The 19,147-nt window shown below is 42.4% G+C and overlaps 1 protein-coding gene across 2 annotated transcripts in view; it reads right to left on the bottom strand.

Annotated features, from left to right (window-relative positions):
* Positions 1 to 4,306: 4,306 nt before the first annotated feature.
* The window catches only part of LOC310865558 (kelch-like protein 23), a 15,735-nt gene continuing 894 nt past the window's right edge, over positions 4,307 to 19,147 (bottom strand). The window contains exons 2-13 of one of the 2 annotated variants that reach the window (XM_083774718.1): positions 16,938 to 17,051; positions 15,244 to 15,477; positions 15,005 to 15,139; positions 14,722 to 14,913; positions 14,336 to 14,479; positions 13,644 to 13,812; positions 12,125 to 12,259; positions 11,768 to 11,893; positions 8,635 to 8,817; positions 7,322 to 7,474; positions 5,158 to 5,341; positions 4,307 to 5,061 (exon numbers count right to left, since the gene is read on the bottom strand). In XM_083774718.1, the coding sequence (XP_083630844.1) occupies positions 4,767 to 5,061; positions 5,158 to 5,341; positions 7,322 to 7,474; positions 8,635 to 8,817; positions 11,768 to 11,893; positions 12,125 to 12,259; positions 13,644 to 13,812; positions 14,336 to 14,479; positions 14,722 to 14,913; positions 15,005 to 15,139; positions 15,244 to 15,477; positions 16,938 to 17,018 (2,031 nt within the window). In that variant the 5' untranslated portion in view covers positions 17,019 to 17,051 and the 3' untranslated portion in view covers positions 4,307 to 4,766. The remainder of the gene's footprint in view (positions 5,062 to 5,157; positions 5,342 to 7,321; positions 7,475 to 8,634; positions 8,818 to 11,767; positions 11,894 to 12,124; positions 12,260 to 13,643; positions 13,813 to 14,335; positions 14,480 to 14,721; positions 14,914 to 15,004; positions 15,140 to 15,243; positions 15,478 to 16,937; positions 17,052 to 19,147) is intronic. The other variant, XM_083774719.1, reaches the window with a different exon arrangement.

The raw sequence follows: 19,147 nt of genomic DNA, 5'->3' as shown, positions 1-19,147 counted from the left end.
TATAAAAACAAGAATTGATGAACATGAATTAATTACCAGCTGTAATATTTCTGAAACCCCTTACATGTACTGTAAATAAGTTCAGAGAGACCCCACGGCTGTGTCTTTTGTGAAACAAGCTTCTAAATACTGTATACCTGAAAACCCCTTAGGCTTACAGTACCTGTACTTTTTGAGGTAAAAGCACTCAAACTTTCTTCTTTCCTGCCTTGATCTCCTTACCTCCCCTCCTCTCTCTCTCTTTTCTTCTCTTCTTTGTTTTCTTGGTTTTCTTACATGATGGGAACTATGCACAAAAATGAATTTCACCCACTTTTTACTTGTAAAACTGTGATGAGACAATAAAGATGATTCTGAAGCGGCTTCCTCTCGCTGTCCACCAGCGGCAGTTAGGTGACCGGGATGTCACCGCTCCCATAACAGAGGCAGGTACACACCCACACACCTGTGACCTACACACACACACACGTGACCCGGGCCGATTAAAGTCACATTAAACAATTAATTATATCACAACTCATGAGTAAGCTTCGATTACACTCTTAATTAAATCAGAAAATCAGGTTCTTTTGTTATACCAGGTAAAGAGTAATTTAAAGTTTCCACCAGGAATGACTGAGACCAACACAGCGGGTTAAAGTGGTGACAAACCATGTAAATAATTATTCATTCGACTAATACAAGGGGCACTCTATATGGCCGAATAAAATACAATATATAAAAAGCTAAAACCCTAATCCTAAAATAAACTTACCTATAATAAACTAAAATAATTAACCAAAATAATAACGAAAACACAAAACCAATCACTTTAAAACTCCGGGATCAAACTGTGCAAAAATGCATTAAACAGGGAATCAGCAGCAGCGGTAAGTGGTTTCTCTCAATAAAGTGTTCGTTGTGCAGAGGTGTGGAGGATAGCCTGGTACTTTTCTTCTTATATCACGACAATCAGTCACTGTGAACACACAAGTACACTGGGCCAGTACTTCTATTCTGACAAATATGACTTCAGCAGTGTGTGTGTGTGTGTGTGTGTGTGTGTGTGTGTGTGATGTGTTGAGCACAGCAGGGAGTAGACTATGGTGGACTGGATACAGCAGAATAGACGTCAGTCCAGGTATTTCACACAGACACAGATGAATGTCACTAAGCTGGTTTATTTGGCAGCCAACTAATAGAAATACAGTATTGATTCAGTATTGACCATATTAAGCCAGGTCTCAAGGCAGACAGCACTAATACAAGTAAGACGCGCAAACGTGGGAAGCGAACGCAGCTCGTAAATTGCAATAACAACAATTAGAATAAATTACGTACTTTTTTTTCCTTTTTAGTTAGTAATTTTTTTAAGTTTTCTACTGTGTGTGTGTGTGTGTGTGTGTGCTACAGCTGTGCCCTCTGGTGGCGGGCGGGTGGTGTCACAGCGGGACAGACACACAGACAGACAGAGAGACAGACACGATCTGCAGGGTCTCATAGTTAGTGCTCATTGCATTCGCAATAATAAACAAAAGGTGAACGGCGCATACAGTCACACTGCGCGCTAACATAGTACACGCAATAGTGGAAGTGACGTTAGATCTTCTACACACAGCAAAACAAAAGGGAGCCAACTGGCACTGCATACTGACTGTTACAAGTGGTACTATGAAACTGGATAACGTGGCAAGGTACTGCGTACTTACACACAACCCAGGGTATTAGTCCTGTCAGGGACGAATTGTTTTCATAATCCTCATACAATATCAGGATGTGTCTACTGTGGCTAGTTGAATGTTACATAATTATACTTAGATCAGGTGCAAAGAGGATACAGCAGCTATACTGTTATTTTAGTGTTCACCAAGTAACTCACATTAGTCATGAATCACCCAAAGCAAGAATTAAATTGTTATAATAAAGGCCTCAAAGTCCTTTTGACCCTGATGAACAAACAAATTAAACTAGAAAAAGTGCCCCTTGGGGCACACAGGTTATAGTGGCCTCCTGGCGGTGCTATAATAGGTCAATGTGAAAAGGGTGCCATTTCTTCTTTTCGCCTTTGATGGCAATTGGATGATTTGAGGCATTTTGTTCCAAAAATGTGTTTTTCTAAAATCCACCTGTTGGTGGCGCTATAACAGGCCAATGTGAAAAGGGTGGGATATATTCCTTAGCCTAGTAGGAAAGTGTGTGAAAGATTCCACGTAGATTGCACGCTGCGTTCAAGATTTGAGGCATTTTGTTCAAAATGGACCAATCTTTGGAAGGCAATCTTAGCCAATGGGGTTGGAATATGATATGGGGAAGTGGACAGGTCTGTGTTGCTAACGCTGTAGAGATGGTGTATACCGATTTGCCTGATCGACCAAATGTGTACGAGCAATATAAAGAAATGTTTTGCAAGTCTGCCTCATGGTGGTGCTATAACAGGCAATTCTGGAGAATTTGGGGCAGAGTTTCGTCGTTGGCATCCAGGGAGTGTGTGCAAAGTTTGGCATCGACCGGGTTTAACGGTGCCGGAGATAGCTGTACACAGACAGACGAATGGACACACACGGACGGAGTGAAAAACATACTCTCCCCATGCCTTTGGCTGGTGGAGACAATTAAATAAAAATAACTCCCCAGTCCCAAAACAAAATATAGAAAAAAAAACCCATGGTTAGATTGACTCGGTTTACAGTACCAGACGTTGGCACGCTGTTGGAGCTCATATAGGAAAATGCTTACCGTAGTTAGGTGGGTAGATGGTCTGTACTCACAGTTCCTTAGAAAACCTGTGCAGGAGCTGCAGTGTACAAACTCCTAGTTCCAGGTGAATAGCATGCTGTAGGAAGACTCAAATACACCACTGTGCATGTGGACCTTCTGTACGCAGTGGCAAGCTCTGAGCTTTAATGTCACAGCTGGTAGCAATGAGCCGAACAGGTGTAGCTTCGGCCTGAAGCTACATGTATTAGCCAGGCTTATGTCGCTGTGCTGGGCCTAGAAAAACGATCCTCTATTCAAGTCGAGGTTGTTGGCTTAACTTTTTGATTTTTATTACCTTAATAAACATGGTCATACATACTTTATGCTTCCAGGCTCTACTTAAAAGGCTTCTTTCAATCACCATATGCTTTAGTAAATAATTGTCCCATTTGTTACAACAATTTAGATAAAGTAGGGTATGCTGTGTGAGGGGCGTGGCTACCTTGGGACATTTACGCATGTGTTTGGGGAAGCTCGGTCCCAGCCTTGATGAGAACTCTAAATATAAAAAAATGGGAATTATAAAAATTCCAAAAAGGTAGCACATCCAAAAATTAAACAAGCGGTGGACAAAGTAATCACATTTCCATTTCTTTATTGGCACACACCAAAAAGGAACGCTTAAAAAAAAAAAAAATCTCAAGTCAATCAACAGGGTCCAATCACAAACTGATTTGAATAAGCATTTTGAGGCATAGTATATATCTCAGTTACACATCCAGGCATTAAAGCCAATCTTAACCCAGAAAGCATTTTAAGCTACAGTATAGTCATCATTCAGTCCATTGGGTGTCATAGTATTGAGTGTGTATATCCACTGCATTTCTCTTTGGGCTAGTCTCTTATATATATTATATTATTATAGAATATCACCCCCTCTGCTGGGCATTCTCTCAATCCCACAGAATTTGCCTCAAAATGCTTATTCAAATCAGTTTGTGATTGGACCCTGTTGATTGACTTGAGATTTCAGCTGTAGGTGAACTCCGAGCCTTTTGTATAAATTAACTTGAATTGACTTGATGTGAATGCTCTAATGAAGGCTGCACAGCCGAAACGCGTAAGCGTTCCCTTTTGGTGTGCCAATAAAGAAATGGAAATGAGAGTACTTTGTCCACCGCTTGTTTAATTTTTGGATGTGCTACCTTTTTGGATTTTTTTAATTCCCATTTTTTTAAATGTATACTGGATTTGGGTTTGGCACTCCACTGAAAACCATTGCTCATGCGCAACCTCTTTTTCTCATTTAGCCTCATAAAGACTATTCCACATGAATTTGGAGTGGTGTAAAAACCGAAGGCTCTGGTCCACAAATGAGGGCAAAAGTGATATGACCAGATGAGCAATCTTTCAGCATATTGTCTCTTCCAGAATGTCAATGCCTCCATCCACAGGGCACAAGTGGTCGCTAAATTGATAAATATGAAGCTTACAATAAAAGATATGCCAAGACCTTCACAGATTTCAATCCAATTTCACATCTAGTAGATTTTGATCATCAAAACGCCAACTGTTCTTATTTTATGATTTTATTTTAACATTACAGGGTTATTTTGTAGTGTTGGCATTATATACGTTGTATATACGTTGTCTACTATTTAGTCACTGGGGACTTATCAGACATTGCCAAATCCTATATTCTGTGTACAATTTATACCTGGATTAGAACAATTTGTGACTTTCAATAAAGAGACAGTTAAACAGATGCAAGATATGTATGAACGCTATTAATGTTGTATTAAGAATAATTCCATGACTCTCTCTCTTGGTTTGAATAAGTCAATTGAAAATGATAAAGCCCATCTGATTTAGAATCAAAACTAATAATTATACTTTTACGTATATGTAATTTAGAGAGAAGAATGTGCGATTGTTGGAATTAAATAAACTACCTGCTGGTAGGTCACGTTTCATACTTTTTACAACTTTATAATGGATGACAATGGGCAACAAATCCAGGGAAGCATCCTCACCAATTATTCTCTCATCTGAAATTACTTACACGTACATGTGGGAATTTAAGGCAAAGCTCATAAATCGTTCCTCATATCCTCGTCAACTTCATCATCCTCATCCTCATATAAATCCTCATCATCGTAATAGTCGTCATCTTCGTAGCTTACATCATAATCAAAATAATCATGATCCTCATCCTGATTGTTTTCACTGTCTTCACTGTATTCAAAATCATCATAAACCGTGGGTTTATGATCCTTCCTCAGCCTGAGAGAGACACATCTGAGATTGTAACAACCAGTGTGCATCTGCCCCACGGTTTCCCACGTATCAGTTTCTCCACAGTAGCGCTCGATCTCCGTGGGACACCTACAGGGGCGAGAGAACAATAGCCATGAGTGAAATACCCGGCGTGGACAAGAAGCCACCGTTTCCCCAGGCATTCGTGGAGCAGCAGTGTCTTACACTTCTCTGGCGTCCATCCCTCCTAGCACGTAGATCCTTCCATTCACCTCAATCATGCTATGATGGTAGCGTTGTATTTTCATGGGGGCACACGTGGTCCACTGGTTGGCCGTTGGGTTGTAGCATTCCATCAAGTTTTCCGTGACCTTAGTCTTGAACTCATCATTCTTTATATGCCGACCACCTGAAGATATAAAAAAAAAGGATTGACAGGATAGTATCGCTTAGTGGGCTTTATTATGTGCACAAACTACACTGACATTGAAGTCAGTTTGTTATATGGAATTAAGAGCAGTGGTGCGTTTCCATGAATTCCATCCAATACTAAATATTTTACATTCGACAGCCAGTAGTTACATAGCCGATTTAGATTATGAATACAAATGTGCCAGCAGATTATTATAGGTCAAGCTATTAAACAGCAAAATTAAAATCAACCCCACCTTTGCAATGCACTCTGATACATTATACCGTTTTGAGAAAATGGCCACATATCGGATTACAATTATTTATTATTATAATGTATGAATGGCTGTAGGTTGCTAAAGAGACCGATAAAACTGGAAATGAACTCAAGGAGAAAACTCCCCCCCAGTTTGTGTTTTTGGTCAAAACCAGCTTTAGTCATGGCCCATAACTAAAGAACATGATCATGGTTACAACATTATTTTTCCGGGTGAAAGAAGAGACACTCGTCCATCAAACTACACAGAGTTTGTTTACTTCCGGTGCGACCATGGTATTATCCTCGGGTTGAGTACAGAGTGACGTAGAGGAGGGTGCGCTGTGAATAACCCTAACCTCAGTAAAACTATACCTAAACCTAACCTTAACCTCAGTAAAACTATACCTAACCCTAACCTTAACCTCAGTAAAACTATAGACCGATTCCGTAGCGGGTCTCATGGTCACAGCCTACGTATTTCCTGTAGGCGGACTCGACGTAGCTGCGGGTTTAAATCCTCACCAGGCGCACCTCTTCCACTACAGTGAACGGCAGAGTGACTGATGTTAGTTTGCCTCAAACTTTACTCTTTTACCTGCTTTTTTACTAACACCAACATTACAAAGATGTCCAGAACATCGAGATGAACCTGTGTAGTTTATGGCTGCTCCAACAGTAGTGGCAACATAAAAAATAAATAAATACGGAATGTCAAAATATCCACCGCCGTGGCTGAGACCAGAGCCATTGAGTAATGGTTGAGACAAAGCAGTGAAAGGTCCTGAAAGATACATAATGTCAGTCTTACCCAACACCCAATATTTCTGTTTTATGAACACAAGGCTGCTGTATTTTATACCTCATACTAAGCATTTAAAGTATGAGGTATAAAGTACAGCAGCCTTGTGTTAATAAAACAGAAAGATTTGGTATTGGGTAAGACTGGCGTTATGTATCTTTCACTGCTTCGTCTCAACCATTACTCAATGGCTCCGTTCTCAGCCACCGCGGTGGATATTAGACATTCCGTTTTTTTATTTTTATTATGTTGCCACTACTGTTGGAGCAGCCATAAACTACACAGGTTCATCTCGATGTTCTGGGCATCTTTGTAATGTTAGTGTTAGTAAAAAAGCAGGTAAATGAGTAAAGTTTGAGGCAAACTAACATCAGTCACTCTGCCGTTCACTGTAGTGGAAGAGGTGCGCCTGGTGAGGGTTTAAACCCCGCAGCTACGTCGAGTCCGCCTACAGGAAATACATAGGCTGCGACCATGAGACCCGCTACGGAATCAGTCTATACCTAAACCTAACCTCAGTAAACTATACCTAAACTTAACCTCAGTAAACTATACCTAAACCTAACCTCAGTAAACTATACCTAAACCTAACCTCAGTAAACTATACCTAAACCTAACCTCAGTAAACTATACCTAAACCTAACCTCAGTAAACTATACCTAAACCTAACCTCAGTAAACTATACCTAAACCTAATCTCAGTAAAGTATACCTAAACCTAACCTCAGTGAAACTAACACAGTGGCTGGGGGGGCGTTTCCAAGAACGCGAAGCCGAGGATAATACCATGCAAGCATCCCGGGTTTGTGTCTCAGGAATTTTTATTAATTAATACCCGGGGCCGTTACAGTGAATGTGTTAAGTGATGAAGGAGCCCATATCCAATCCAATAATATGATTGTGAAATAACAGGCATGATACCTAAAACGTAGATCTTTCCGTTCAGAGTGCAGGCAGACGATTTAGAACGTGGAACCTGCATAGGAGCGACTTCGGTCCACACAGATGTCTCAGGGTTGTATTTGGCCACCTTGGACGGGTTAGGGTTTGACATCCATGACTTTGGAAGGCCACCTAGGGCCCCGGAGGATACACACACAGGGCAAAATATTATTCAGGATCATTGGATATACAATAAGATTTTCAGTAAGGTTTGATAAATTAAACATTAGTAAAACAATATTTGCTTAACCCATTTTGACCTGGGAACGATTCTATAAATGTCTTCTAAATCCTGACAGTTTTCTGAAAAAGCTATGTTTCTATGTCAGTCGTTCTTCGATTTTTCAAAAATAGCAGACCTACAAGCTCGTAGCGCGCCACTCGGTGGCGCGCTATGAGCTTGTAGATCTGTTATTTTTCAATAGCTAAAGCATAACATAATGCTAACACCAAAAGGGGTTCCCGCCCAAAATGGATTAACCATTGAAACTATACTTCCTCAATGTGAAAATAACAGATCTACAAGATCGCAATGTGATAAGATAAAAAAAAATATTTAAATCTTAAATTTACCCACAACGAGGTGAATATGGTCAAGTGGTCAATATAAAGTGGTCAATATAAATGTTTTTATAAAACTCTTAAATTATTTTTTAATAAACTTTAAATTAATTATGATATTACAGATATTACCAAAACATATGTCTTTAAAACGGGCGCCTGATTTGCGGCCTGGCCACGCACCCGCTGCTCCTAATACTTAGGATTTGTAATACAGAGGACAGATTTGCACATTTCAGGTGTAAAAATACACAGTGGTAAAAACAAAAGGAGTGGGGGCCACATTTTTATTACAGAAAGAAAATGACTGCATTTAATTCAGTTTGACTGTAAATAAATAAAACATATCACCACTGGGCCGGTCATGAACCTTAAAACTCCTTCAGTGCCACCTAGTGGTCACCAGTTTAGGCTCTGAGTGCCAGATCTCCCATTATTCAAAAAAAGAGGGCGTTTTAAAAAAAATGTAAAAGAATTTTTTATATATATTTTTATACGTCTATACGGGCATGGCAACCAGTGCATAGCTGATTTAGATACGGGATGACGTCCCTGGCACTTAAACAGTTTTAATGACGGTGGGGGACCCCCCCCCCCCCTCCACCACACACACACACACACCCCACCACAGTCGAACCCTGATTAAGCTTAACATAAAAGAATGCAACCTTAAAGAAACCCAGCTATAGTAGCCGACCCTGCAGGTGCATAACCTAGCCCTTGATCCTTACCAAAGAAATAGAGCAGTCCATCTAGTGGGACCACAGAAGGACCGTCATGATCGTAATACTCTTCCACACCGACAGACTCCATGAGCTGCCACGTGTTGGTTTTGGGGTCGTAGCGATCGATTGAGTCCCTCATGTCATGATTGCCACCTATTGCAAACACATAGCCATCTAGCATCACCAGGCCTATGGCCCCATGTGGTGTTGTGAAGGGGAAAGAGAAAACAGAAAACCTGATCATTAGAACATCCTGTCCTTGAGTAGCAAAAGCACAACTCTTAGGGCCGATTCATACTCCTATTTTAGAGCCGAATAAAAGTCGGTTCGGCTCTGTAGAGCCTACAATTTGACGTCATTTGAGGTTCGGGGGGGGCGGGTAGTGGGTACCATCTTAAAGTCGGCTCTTCGTTGCTACGGAACGAAGAGCCGACTTTAAGATGGTACCCATCTGACGAGCCGAATCAACCGATCATTTCGGCACTACAGCGCCAAAACAGCTGTAAAATAGGAGTATGAATCGGCCCTTATTATTCCAAGCCCCCAGAACCGAGAGCTGGGGCCAGATACATGACCAATGGGCTCGATTCACGAGCTTGCATGCAGGGTTGCTACTCTACTACAGTATATATGTAATATATTAGATCTGTTGGGATTTTGAAGAATTGTTCACAGATGTGTGTGTGTGTGTGTGTGTGTGTGCTCACAGACTGATACAATTAACCATTAATGCAGTAGAAAACATTGTAGAAATGTCCTCCTGGGGGGAGCAACAGACTGACCTAATGCTTCCTTCTATGCATGAGGAGTCCATGCCGTTTTACCTGACCATTTTTTGGTTGTTCTAATAAAGTGTACCATGTTTGATTTGATTTGAAAATATAGAACAAAGTCAGTCGGGACCAGGCTGTATTAGACTAGAGAATTCCACTCTTCAAGTTTGCACTCCTAAAGACAGTGATGTCACTGAAATGCGACTACTTGTCTGTCTGCTCCCCTCTGCTCGGTTAACATAATGGGTAACGCAGTGGTAAATTAAATGTGAAAACAAGACGATATGTTGACAAAGGCACTCCATACATTTGGAAACATTTGTATTCAAATAAATATACTGTAGTCTTCAGTTAATTTCGTAAAAGTATGCTGCTAACTACAGTTGAATTTCAATGGCCTTCTATGGTTGGCCTGCAGTAGACCATGCCAATGGACCAGAAGTGGGGGCGCCGTCTCATTTGGGGCATGAAATTTGTAGTCCCCGGTTGTCTCTATATGGGATGACCTTTTACGCAGAGCCTGGTAGTCGATGGTCACTGAGGGGGCGCTTGTTTTACAGGCGACCGGAATAAGGTTGGTGAGGGGTCTGTTAAAACGACCGGATTAAGGTTGGTGAGGCGTCCTTTAAAACGACCGGATTAAGGTTGGTGAGGCGTCCTTTAAAACGACAGGATTAAGGTTGGTGAGGGGTCTGTTAAAACGACCGGATTAAGGTTGGTGAGGCGTCCTTTAAAACGACCGGATTAAGGTTGGTGAGGCGTCCTTTAAAACGACAGGATTAAGGTTGGTGAGGGGTCTGTTAAAACGACCGGATTAAGGTTGGTGAGGGGTCTGTTAAAACGACCGGATTAAGGTTGGTGAGGGGTCCTTTAAAACGACCGGATTAAGGTTGGTGAGGCGTCCTTTAAAACGACCGGATTAAGGTTGGTGAGGGGTCTGTTAAAACGACCGGATTAAGGTTGGTGAGGGGTCTGTTAAAACGACCGGATTAAGGTTGGTGAGGGGTCTGTTAAAACGACCGGATTAAGGTTGGTGAGGGTTCTGTTAAAACGACCAGATTAAGGTTGGTGAGGGGTCTGTTAAAACGACCAGATTAAGGTTGGTGAGGGGTCTGTTAAAACGACCAGATTAAGGTTGGTGAGGGGTCTGTTAAAACGACCAGATTAAGGTTGGTGAGGGGTCCGTTAAAACAACCGGATTGAGGTTGGTGAGGCGTCCTTTAAAACCACCGGATTAAGGTTGGTGAGGGGTCCTTTAAAACGACCGGAATAAGGTTGGTGAGGCGTCCTTTAAAACGACCGGATTAAGGTTGGTGAGGGGTCTGTTAAAACGACCGGATTGAGGTTGGTGAGGCGTCCTTTAAAACGACCGGATTAAGGTTGGTGAGGCGTCCTTTAAAACGACCGGATTAAGGTTGGTGAGGGGTCTGTTAAAACGACCGGATTGAGGTTGGTGAGGCGTCCTTTAAAACGAGCGGATTAAGGTTGGTGAGGGGTCCGTTAAAACGACCGGATTAAGGTTGGTGAGGGGTCTGTTAAAACAACCGGATTGAGGTTGGTGAGTCGTCCTTTAAAACGAGCGGATTAAGGTTGGTGAGGGGTCCGTTAAAACGACCGGATTAAGGTTGGTGAGGGGTCCGTTAAAACGACCGGATTAAGGTTGGTGAGGGGTCCGTTAAAACGACCGGATTAAGGTTGGTGAGGGGTCCGTTAAAACGACCGGATTAAGGTTGGTGAGGGGTCCGTTAAAACGACCGGATTAAGGTTGGTGAGGGATGTGCTTCTCCGTGCTTGCGGTTATGGTTGGGTTAGGGTTTGAGGTAGGTATAGTAGCCGGTGCTGTAAAACAAGCGTCCCATCAGCGCCCATCGAAACCGAGGCTCTGCGTAAAGGATAGTCCTGTCTCTATATACAGGGTATGGGCATATACTAATGACATTAGGGAACTCCATATATGGGCACAAAAGGGATACTTTTTTTCTTTCTTTTTTTTTAACAATATTGTTGTCTATTATATTCCCTAATGTGTAAACATCTTAAGTTGTCCCTTATACGCTACCTTCAACACTAATTGCCCATCTACAAGCTATAATTTTGAGAATAAAATGTAATATTTCCCAAAATAGGACCGCCATTGTTAATGTGGTTAATAAATTGAAGAAATGAAAAAGATCCGCACACCATTTTATGCGCCCAAATATTTCTTTACTGAAGTGGTAACGTTTTGGGCCGCAGCCCTTCCTCCGACCTGCGGCCAGCACCCAGCCTATATAGGTATATAGATGTGCATGTCCTTTTTGACTGATTGTTCAGCCTCCTCTACCAGTTAATACATTGAATGCCATAGTTTGATGTGATGGGCTTACTGAAGTTGCAGCGTGGCTTATTCATCGGCGCCATTTTCGTCCATGAGTTATTGGGAACGTCACAGTGCCACATCTCCGCACTCTCACCATAATTGCTATATCCTCCTGCCAAATACAGAATAGAGCCTATGGTGGAAGAATAGCACAAGAATAGCACAATTAAAGACAAATTATGCATCAATTATGCGACTTGAAATGCCATACTATATCTTCATCTTTCTATGGCCGTTATTAAGCCAAGAAATTCAAAGGAATTCACCAAACTAGATCAAGTGTGTTGTGACATAAGTTATCTAAACAGTGTAGGCAAACACTTTACAGGTCCAAAGTTGATTTGATTCCGATGGTACTCCTCACCTGATATCACCACAGCATGCCCATTTACTTTCAAGGGTGTGCGTCCTATAGGCTTCCATTGATTGGTCAGAGGATCAAAGCTCTCCATCTTGTGAATGTCCTTGTCATGAGTGTCTGCTCCCACTGTCACTATCACTTCAACAAGTGAGGGAGAAGGAGCAGGTGAGCCAGAGGAGATTCACAGTAGGAGTTGCATTTAATAACCAGGGGCCCACACACTTTGGAAGCCAATTGGAATGGGATCTGCAAAATATGACTCGTACATCTTGCTCATATGACCCCAGAGATAACGTGTACCGCTTTGTGTGTGTTCTGGACAATATAATTATGTAGGACTAGCAGCAATAGTGAGAACTGTGTTTTGAAGAAAATGTAATCTGGCACAAACGGGGCCTATAAATTGCGTTGAGATCCAAAGAATCCAGGAGGGAATAAATTCTACGTCGGAATGAGGACTGATTACAGTAAGATGAAAATGGGTGAAGTGGTCCTTCAATTTATATGTCCCTTTCCAAAAAGTAATTTATTTTGGCAAGCAACACCATATTATTAATTAGACTGCAATGCACTGTATAATATATCGAGTTTGGGGAACCTGAAGACGTTTCAGCAGGGAAAACGCATTTAGTGTCATGTCAGTCACAACGTTCTGGCATACTGTACTGTTTGAAATGCTGTCCTCTTAGTAGCCCATCTTCAGCTGCGGTACCTCTGTGCGTGTACCACCCAAATGAGTATGACATTAGGAGCATTACAGGAGTTGTGACTGGATAAAGTGTTTACAGATTACCTTGTCGCCGACATCTTCCAAACTTTCGATTTTAGAATTGATGACGTGCTTTGCGCTGAAAATAGGTTTGGGATTGTTGGTTTACCTCACGACGCTCTGTCAAAATAACAAGTGTCTACCCTATGACTTGCAAACGTTAGATCAGCGACTCTTCCCACAGCAGGTTAGTTAATACTAAAATATAATAAATAGTAAACTGAAAAGCTTTGGTAGACCGATCAAACCATTGTCTGATTCATGGTACATTTAGATTGATCTAGGGGGGGTCCCTGCATTGATGTGGTAGTAGACCATCAGTTGCAACATGCATGCCGTGTAGAGCTGTCCCCGACTAAGGATTTGTATAGTCGAAATTAATATGAATACATTTGCTGTTAGTCGACTGATAGTCGACTGAGCACCCCCACCCCCCAAAACATCGACTGTGAGGCTTGTCATTAGCCAGATTGAGCACAGCAGGTGAGATTGAGATTCTGGAGTCTATCAGGCCAGTGCACTGTGCGATTCAAATTGCCACACAGGCAGACACACTCCACATGCACATTGGAGATCGATTAAAAACAGTCAGAAAGCATGTTCAAATGTGTTTATGTCCCCCACAGACCTAGTGGAATAATACAATAATATTTTTTGAACATCGACTGAGAGGTGGTCAGTCGACTGAGACCCGTTCCGATCGATTATTCGACTAATCGAGGTCAGCCCTAATGCCGTGTGAGACAAGGGTACCTGTGGGTCTGCGTGAGCCGGCCGTGTTAAGGTAAGGCACAAGATCCCGGTCTGTGGCCTCCGATGAGAACCTCTTGCAACCCTCGTATTCCTTCACCACATCCAGAGACTCAATCACAGTGGGTAGGTAGGAGGGACTGATAAGAGATGGACGGACATGCTCTAGAACCTTAAAGTACCCACAGAACATTCATTATTCACTAGTCCAGCTGGAATTGGTTGAACAACGTTATATATAAATCATCAATCATCATTAGTACCAGTAAGTAAGGGTATACAGTGGATGCCAAGCATGTATTGGATTGTACAGCAGGCGCTGTTCTGGCAACTACCTTGCTTATAATAATTAATACATTTGGTCGGCACTCCTTTCCGGTATTTGTCACTGTACATTTGCATATACAGTGAAATGTTAAATCAATCTGCATTTAACCTATTTTAAGTATCAGAAACAATGGGTGCTGCAGGCAGAGCCACAGGAAGCAGTTGGGGTTTAAGTATCTTGTTCGGGGAAACTCTTCGACACGTAGACTGTGGCACAAACCGGGGACTTTCTGTCTCACAGGTGGCCTCTCTGCCCACTCATCTACAGCCCTCCCACTTTTACAACTCCCCAAATGTATCCATAGGCACCTCTGACCTCTGATGACCTCTGATCATCTGGCAAGATGTGAGACTAAGAAATGACTGACCTTGTCAAAGTTCTGCCTGCGGGTCGGACACTTGTTTAACCACAGCATGGCAGCCTCGAAGACAATGTCCTCCTTTGGCACATTGAGATGGTCACTGGCAAGAATCTCTGTCAGTCTTTCCACAGGGAGAGATAGGAATTCTTCCTATTGGTAGGGGGGAAAACATACACAATTAGCTGGTTCCCATTCTGTACGTACCGTAATAACTACTACCCTTTTCCCCTCTGAAGTGCTCACTTGTAGATGGTTTGATTAGTGAAATGGACATCTCACAATAGTAACAGTTTAGTAATAGTGACAGGTTGAGTAATAATACAGTAATAAAACAAAGTTATGGGACAAACGACAAGCCAACTAGACTAACAATTTTGAAATAAATCACAGACCTGCTGGTAGATAACACTGAAGTCTTCCAGAATGTAATCCAGGCTTCGTTTCTCTAACTTTTTAAAGGAGTGTGCCTCAGCAAAGCAGTACATCGCTACACAGTTATTTATATCTATGTGACGCCCCATGTAGCCACAACAGGCATCTCGGACAGCCGTGACCTGCAACATGTTCGACGCTGCTAGAAGGGCCTAGACCAAAAGAAATGTGTTAAATAAGCAACAATGTCATGTAGGACAAACATCGAGACGATGAATAAGGTTTATGATGAGAATACATTACCTGCACATTTTCCGGGGAGATGGACACCTTTGAAGTGTAGGCATAACTCACCAACATGCCAATCATCTGAGGTTCCACCCCACTGATAGTCACCCTTTCCTGTGTAGACTCCATCATGCCAGCTGTAAACATTGCCTGTGCATGTAGAAAAGGTGAATTGGTTGGCCTTGGTGTGTCCATGTGAAAGCCAAGACAGAACTCAATGTACTAACAGCATGTCAATATGTGTGTGTATTTACCTCAAAGTAAGGGCTGAAGGAGGCCATTACATAACGATGGCAGGGGAACTCCTGTCCCCCACAGCACAAAATCACATCACACAAGGCACTGTTCAGACGCAGCCTGTTTAGGCCCTCCAAGACCTTGTTGGGATGGTTGGAATCCACAAAGGTCTCAATCTTCAGTGAAGATAGTGGTACACTGGTGACGTCCTCCTGAAGTGCAACAGCCATGTCTGCCTTTTCCAGACCAGCCTATATGAAAGCAGGAGGGGATCATGTGATAAATGCTCACATTGTTAAGGCCCCAAACGCCCTCAATATTCCCCCATTTCCTTTCCAGTCAGCACAAACCTTTACAAAACCCTCCTAATTTGTCTCGTAAGATGTAGCCAAAAGAGGTGGTGTATTGAGATGCGGCACTACAGGCACAGACAGCGCTGCCTTGAAAAGCAGACATGCATACACCAGACATCCAGTGGTGAGTATTTTATACTCCTGTGCTGGATGTGTCGACTCAACAGTCAATATGCAGTCCACTAAAAGCTGTTTGAACATAACCTCGTATCACCTTGCCTGGTATTTTTATTTTTCTCACACTCACACACACGAGTAAAAGTTGACCTCCTGGTGGTGCTACTGTATAAGAGGCCGTTCTGGAAATTTCGGGGCAGAGGTTTATCGTTTTTTGGCATCGACCAGGTTAACGTGCCGGAGATTAGCTGTTCACAGACGGACGGACGGAGTTGTAACGGCGAGCCGTTACGTATTGTTAGTTATTTTTGGTAATATTATTTACTTTGTGGTTATGGTTGAATAAATATATATATACACCTGTATATGTACCTGTCACTATTTCCATATATATATTTATACTAACGAACTATTGGTCATATAGTTATGGAGCTAATGTTATTGTATCCATATATGTGTATCACCTTGATTACGCTGCACTTGCCAGTTGCCATAAGGCGCAACTATGGGTAATGTTGCTGTTGTTTACTATGCTTACCCCAGCTACAAGACTAAGATGTCCCTTCTCGCTTGCCATCTCTTGCAAGAACCGGTAGAAGCTACGTGAGGGCCTGATCAACCCCATTGGCCAAGCCGGTCATGTGACACACTGAAGGCCTCAGTGCATCCCCTATCAAACTCGGTGTCTGTTTGGACTCCTTCGAGACAACATTGTTTATCTTACTCCAGCTATTCGTTATTATCTCTTGTTGGTTAACTCTGCTTATAGCTTTTTGTTTAGTTGTAGCTTTACAAATGACAGCCAATGTACTTGAAAGTCGATTAACTCCCATCATGTATTTTATTGAGCCATTTGTACTGGCAACAACTACTTTTGTAACTTTGTAACCTTTATCTACAAGTGCAAGTAAAAGCATTTTCGAATTTTCAGTTGGTTTCCTGTCCGTTTTATATATTATGCGCACATTTTCCCCTAGACTTATTGGGCCATAACAGGAGTGCAAAACATACTCTCTCTCCATGCCTTCGGCCTGGTGGAGACAACAATTATACCAATTTAAAATAGGGGGATCATTTTAGAGGTGCACGGGTCGGCACCGGAGGTTCCGGTCGCTGGTTCTGGCTGCCTGATGACGTATAGTTCCTTCCATCCAGACCGGAATCCGGATCAGAAACACGAAAATGATCCATGTATTGATCCAAGGCTATTTTGAACATCAAAGGCACATACACATACTCACATGGTAAGTCTCCAGTTTATTTACCTCTGCAGCCATTTGTGATTCACTCTCACAGGCAACAGCATCGATGTTCTCAGCCATGGGGGAGGTGAGGTATGGCAGAGTGGATCACGTCTGCAGAGAGAACAAACATTACGGTGTACAAAATGTCGGCAGGTCATCGGCCGTCGGTTGATAAGTGCCCAATCTGCTGTAGTCTGTTTGCAGTCTTTTGACAGTTTTAACTTATTTTGACTATTCTGGACAGGTTTGTACAGTCTGGAGTCACCTTTACAGTACATCTGATATAGCACGTCCTAAAAACCTTTTTTGATTGTACCACCACATTAGTGCTTTATTTCAGGCTGAGAATATTGAAATTAGCTATTGTGGTCAGACATGGTGATTATTAGTTACTGGCTCTCACCACATTTCAAATCCAAAGACAGTTTCATATGTTGTATGATATACTGAAGCTTTATGTAATCAGGGAATATTTGTTGAGGCTGCTAATCAAGTATTAGTTTAAAAACAAGAACCCCACCCCCTGTATTTGTCACAATGGCCATAAATGGCACAACCTCTACACTTCATGACTGTTACTGTGGCTGATAAAGCATTACACTTTTACATTTACAACAGGGTCCACCATTTCCAATTCATCAGAACATTTAGAGACGTGCAAATACTTCTATATAAAAAAGAAAACAGGAAATCATGTAAGGAGGAAACAAGGGAAAAGAAACGTATACCATAAGGGGGAAAGGGGTGGGTGGGGGATTCAGATTTTACGGGGCCAGTTTCGAATTGCAGCCGTCCGTAGGTGCCCTTTGAGATGTTTTGAAGGAGTCAAGGGATTCTCATTTCTTAATGGCTGTTGGTAGGGCGTTCCACTCGAAATCAGTTATTATTCCATTACTTAAGTCATTTGGCTCTCTTTAGCCTTGGTACAAGACATAGATGTATTTGTTATCGTGTGTTTTACTTTCGTATCTATCTGTTCAAATGTCAAAATCATGTGTGAAGTGAGGGGAGCTAATATATTAAAGTCTAAGTCAAGTTGATTAGGTGATGTAATGGTGATGTAAAACAAACGGGGCCAACACAAACAATAAACGCCATTAACAATAAAGAGACAATATTGTCTCTTTACGTCATTATGACATAAACGACCCATTATGACGTAAATTTTCCCTTCATTGTCAATGCTTTTACTAAACAAACTTTGAACTAAAGACAAACATTAAACCTGTGTGTAGGAGGGGCTAGCGACGCTCAAAAATCTGACCCGTCTACTCTGAAGTGAGGGGTGCTGTACTGTACTTGTGCTGTACGTACTGTACTGTACTAGCCCACCTCCCTGGCCTGTGTGTGTCCGTGTGTTAGGCTGTGCAACAGTGTCAGTGACACTTGGTGGTGAACAACCCTATTTTCGTGCTCGGACACAGGAACACAGCCACACACATAGATGTCTATAGGAGCACTCAAAAACACACACAATTATGTATGATATACCCTATATTGTCTTGATCCAAGGCTAGCTCGATCCTAGGCCCTTTCGGAACCCTCGGTTACCGTTTCTGAAGTCTGGTTGACGGTACCCCAGGGTCCCTGAGCGGTTATTAAGACCTCTGTGGGATGCAGATGTAGTGTTGGTGAGATGTTTCAAAGATGCATAACGCGGCTATAGGAGACAATGGAAACGTTGGCAAAATCGCATTAAACGCCGATGCCAAAGTTTTGGCTTCTCTGAAATTCTCTCTTCCTCACTTCCCATGTCCCGCCTCCCACGACACACATCCTGCATGCACGCGGTTGGCCAATCAGAGGCAGTAACTAGGACGTGCAGCTAGCCAGTCGCCGCTCGGGAGGCGGTACAATGGGAAGTCAATAAGGAAGTCAAGGAAGTGAGGAAGAGAGAATTTCAGAGAAGCCAAAACTTTAAAAAAATATATTAAAAATACTTAACGGCATTCGGCAGTTAATGCGATTTCTCCCACGTTTCCGTTGTCTCCTATAGCCGCGTTATGCATCTTTGAAACGTCTCACCAACACTCAAGCGGCGCACGAGGGTATCTACATCTGCATCCCACGGAGGGCTTAATAACCTATCAGGGACCCTGGGGTACCGTCGACCAGACTTCAGAAACGGTAACCGAGGGTGCCAAAAGGGGCTAACTCGATCCAAGGCTAGGGCTGGCAAACATGACGGAACTTCAGCCGGTTTTACG

Source organism: Protomyctophum parallelum, assembly GCF_964188405.1.
Source record: "Protomyctophum parallelum genome assembly, chromosome: 10".
Taxonomy (NCBI): domain Eukaryota; kingdom Metazoa; phylum Chordata; class Actinopteri; order Myctophiformes; family Myctophidae; genus Protomyctophum; species Protomyctophum parallelum.
This window is presented reverse-complemented; position numbering and strand designations above follow the sequence as displayed.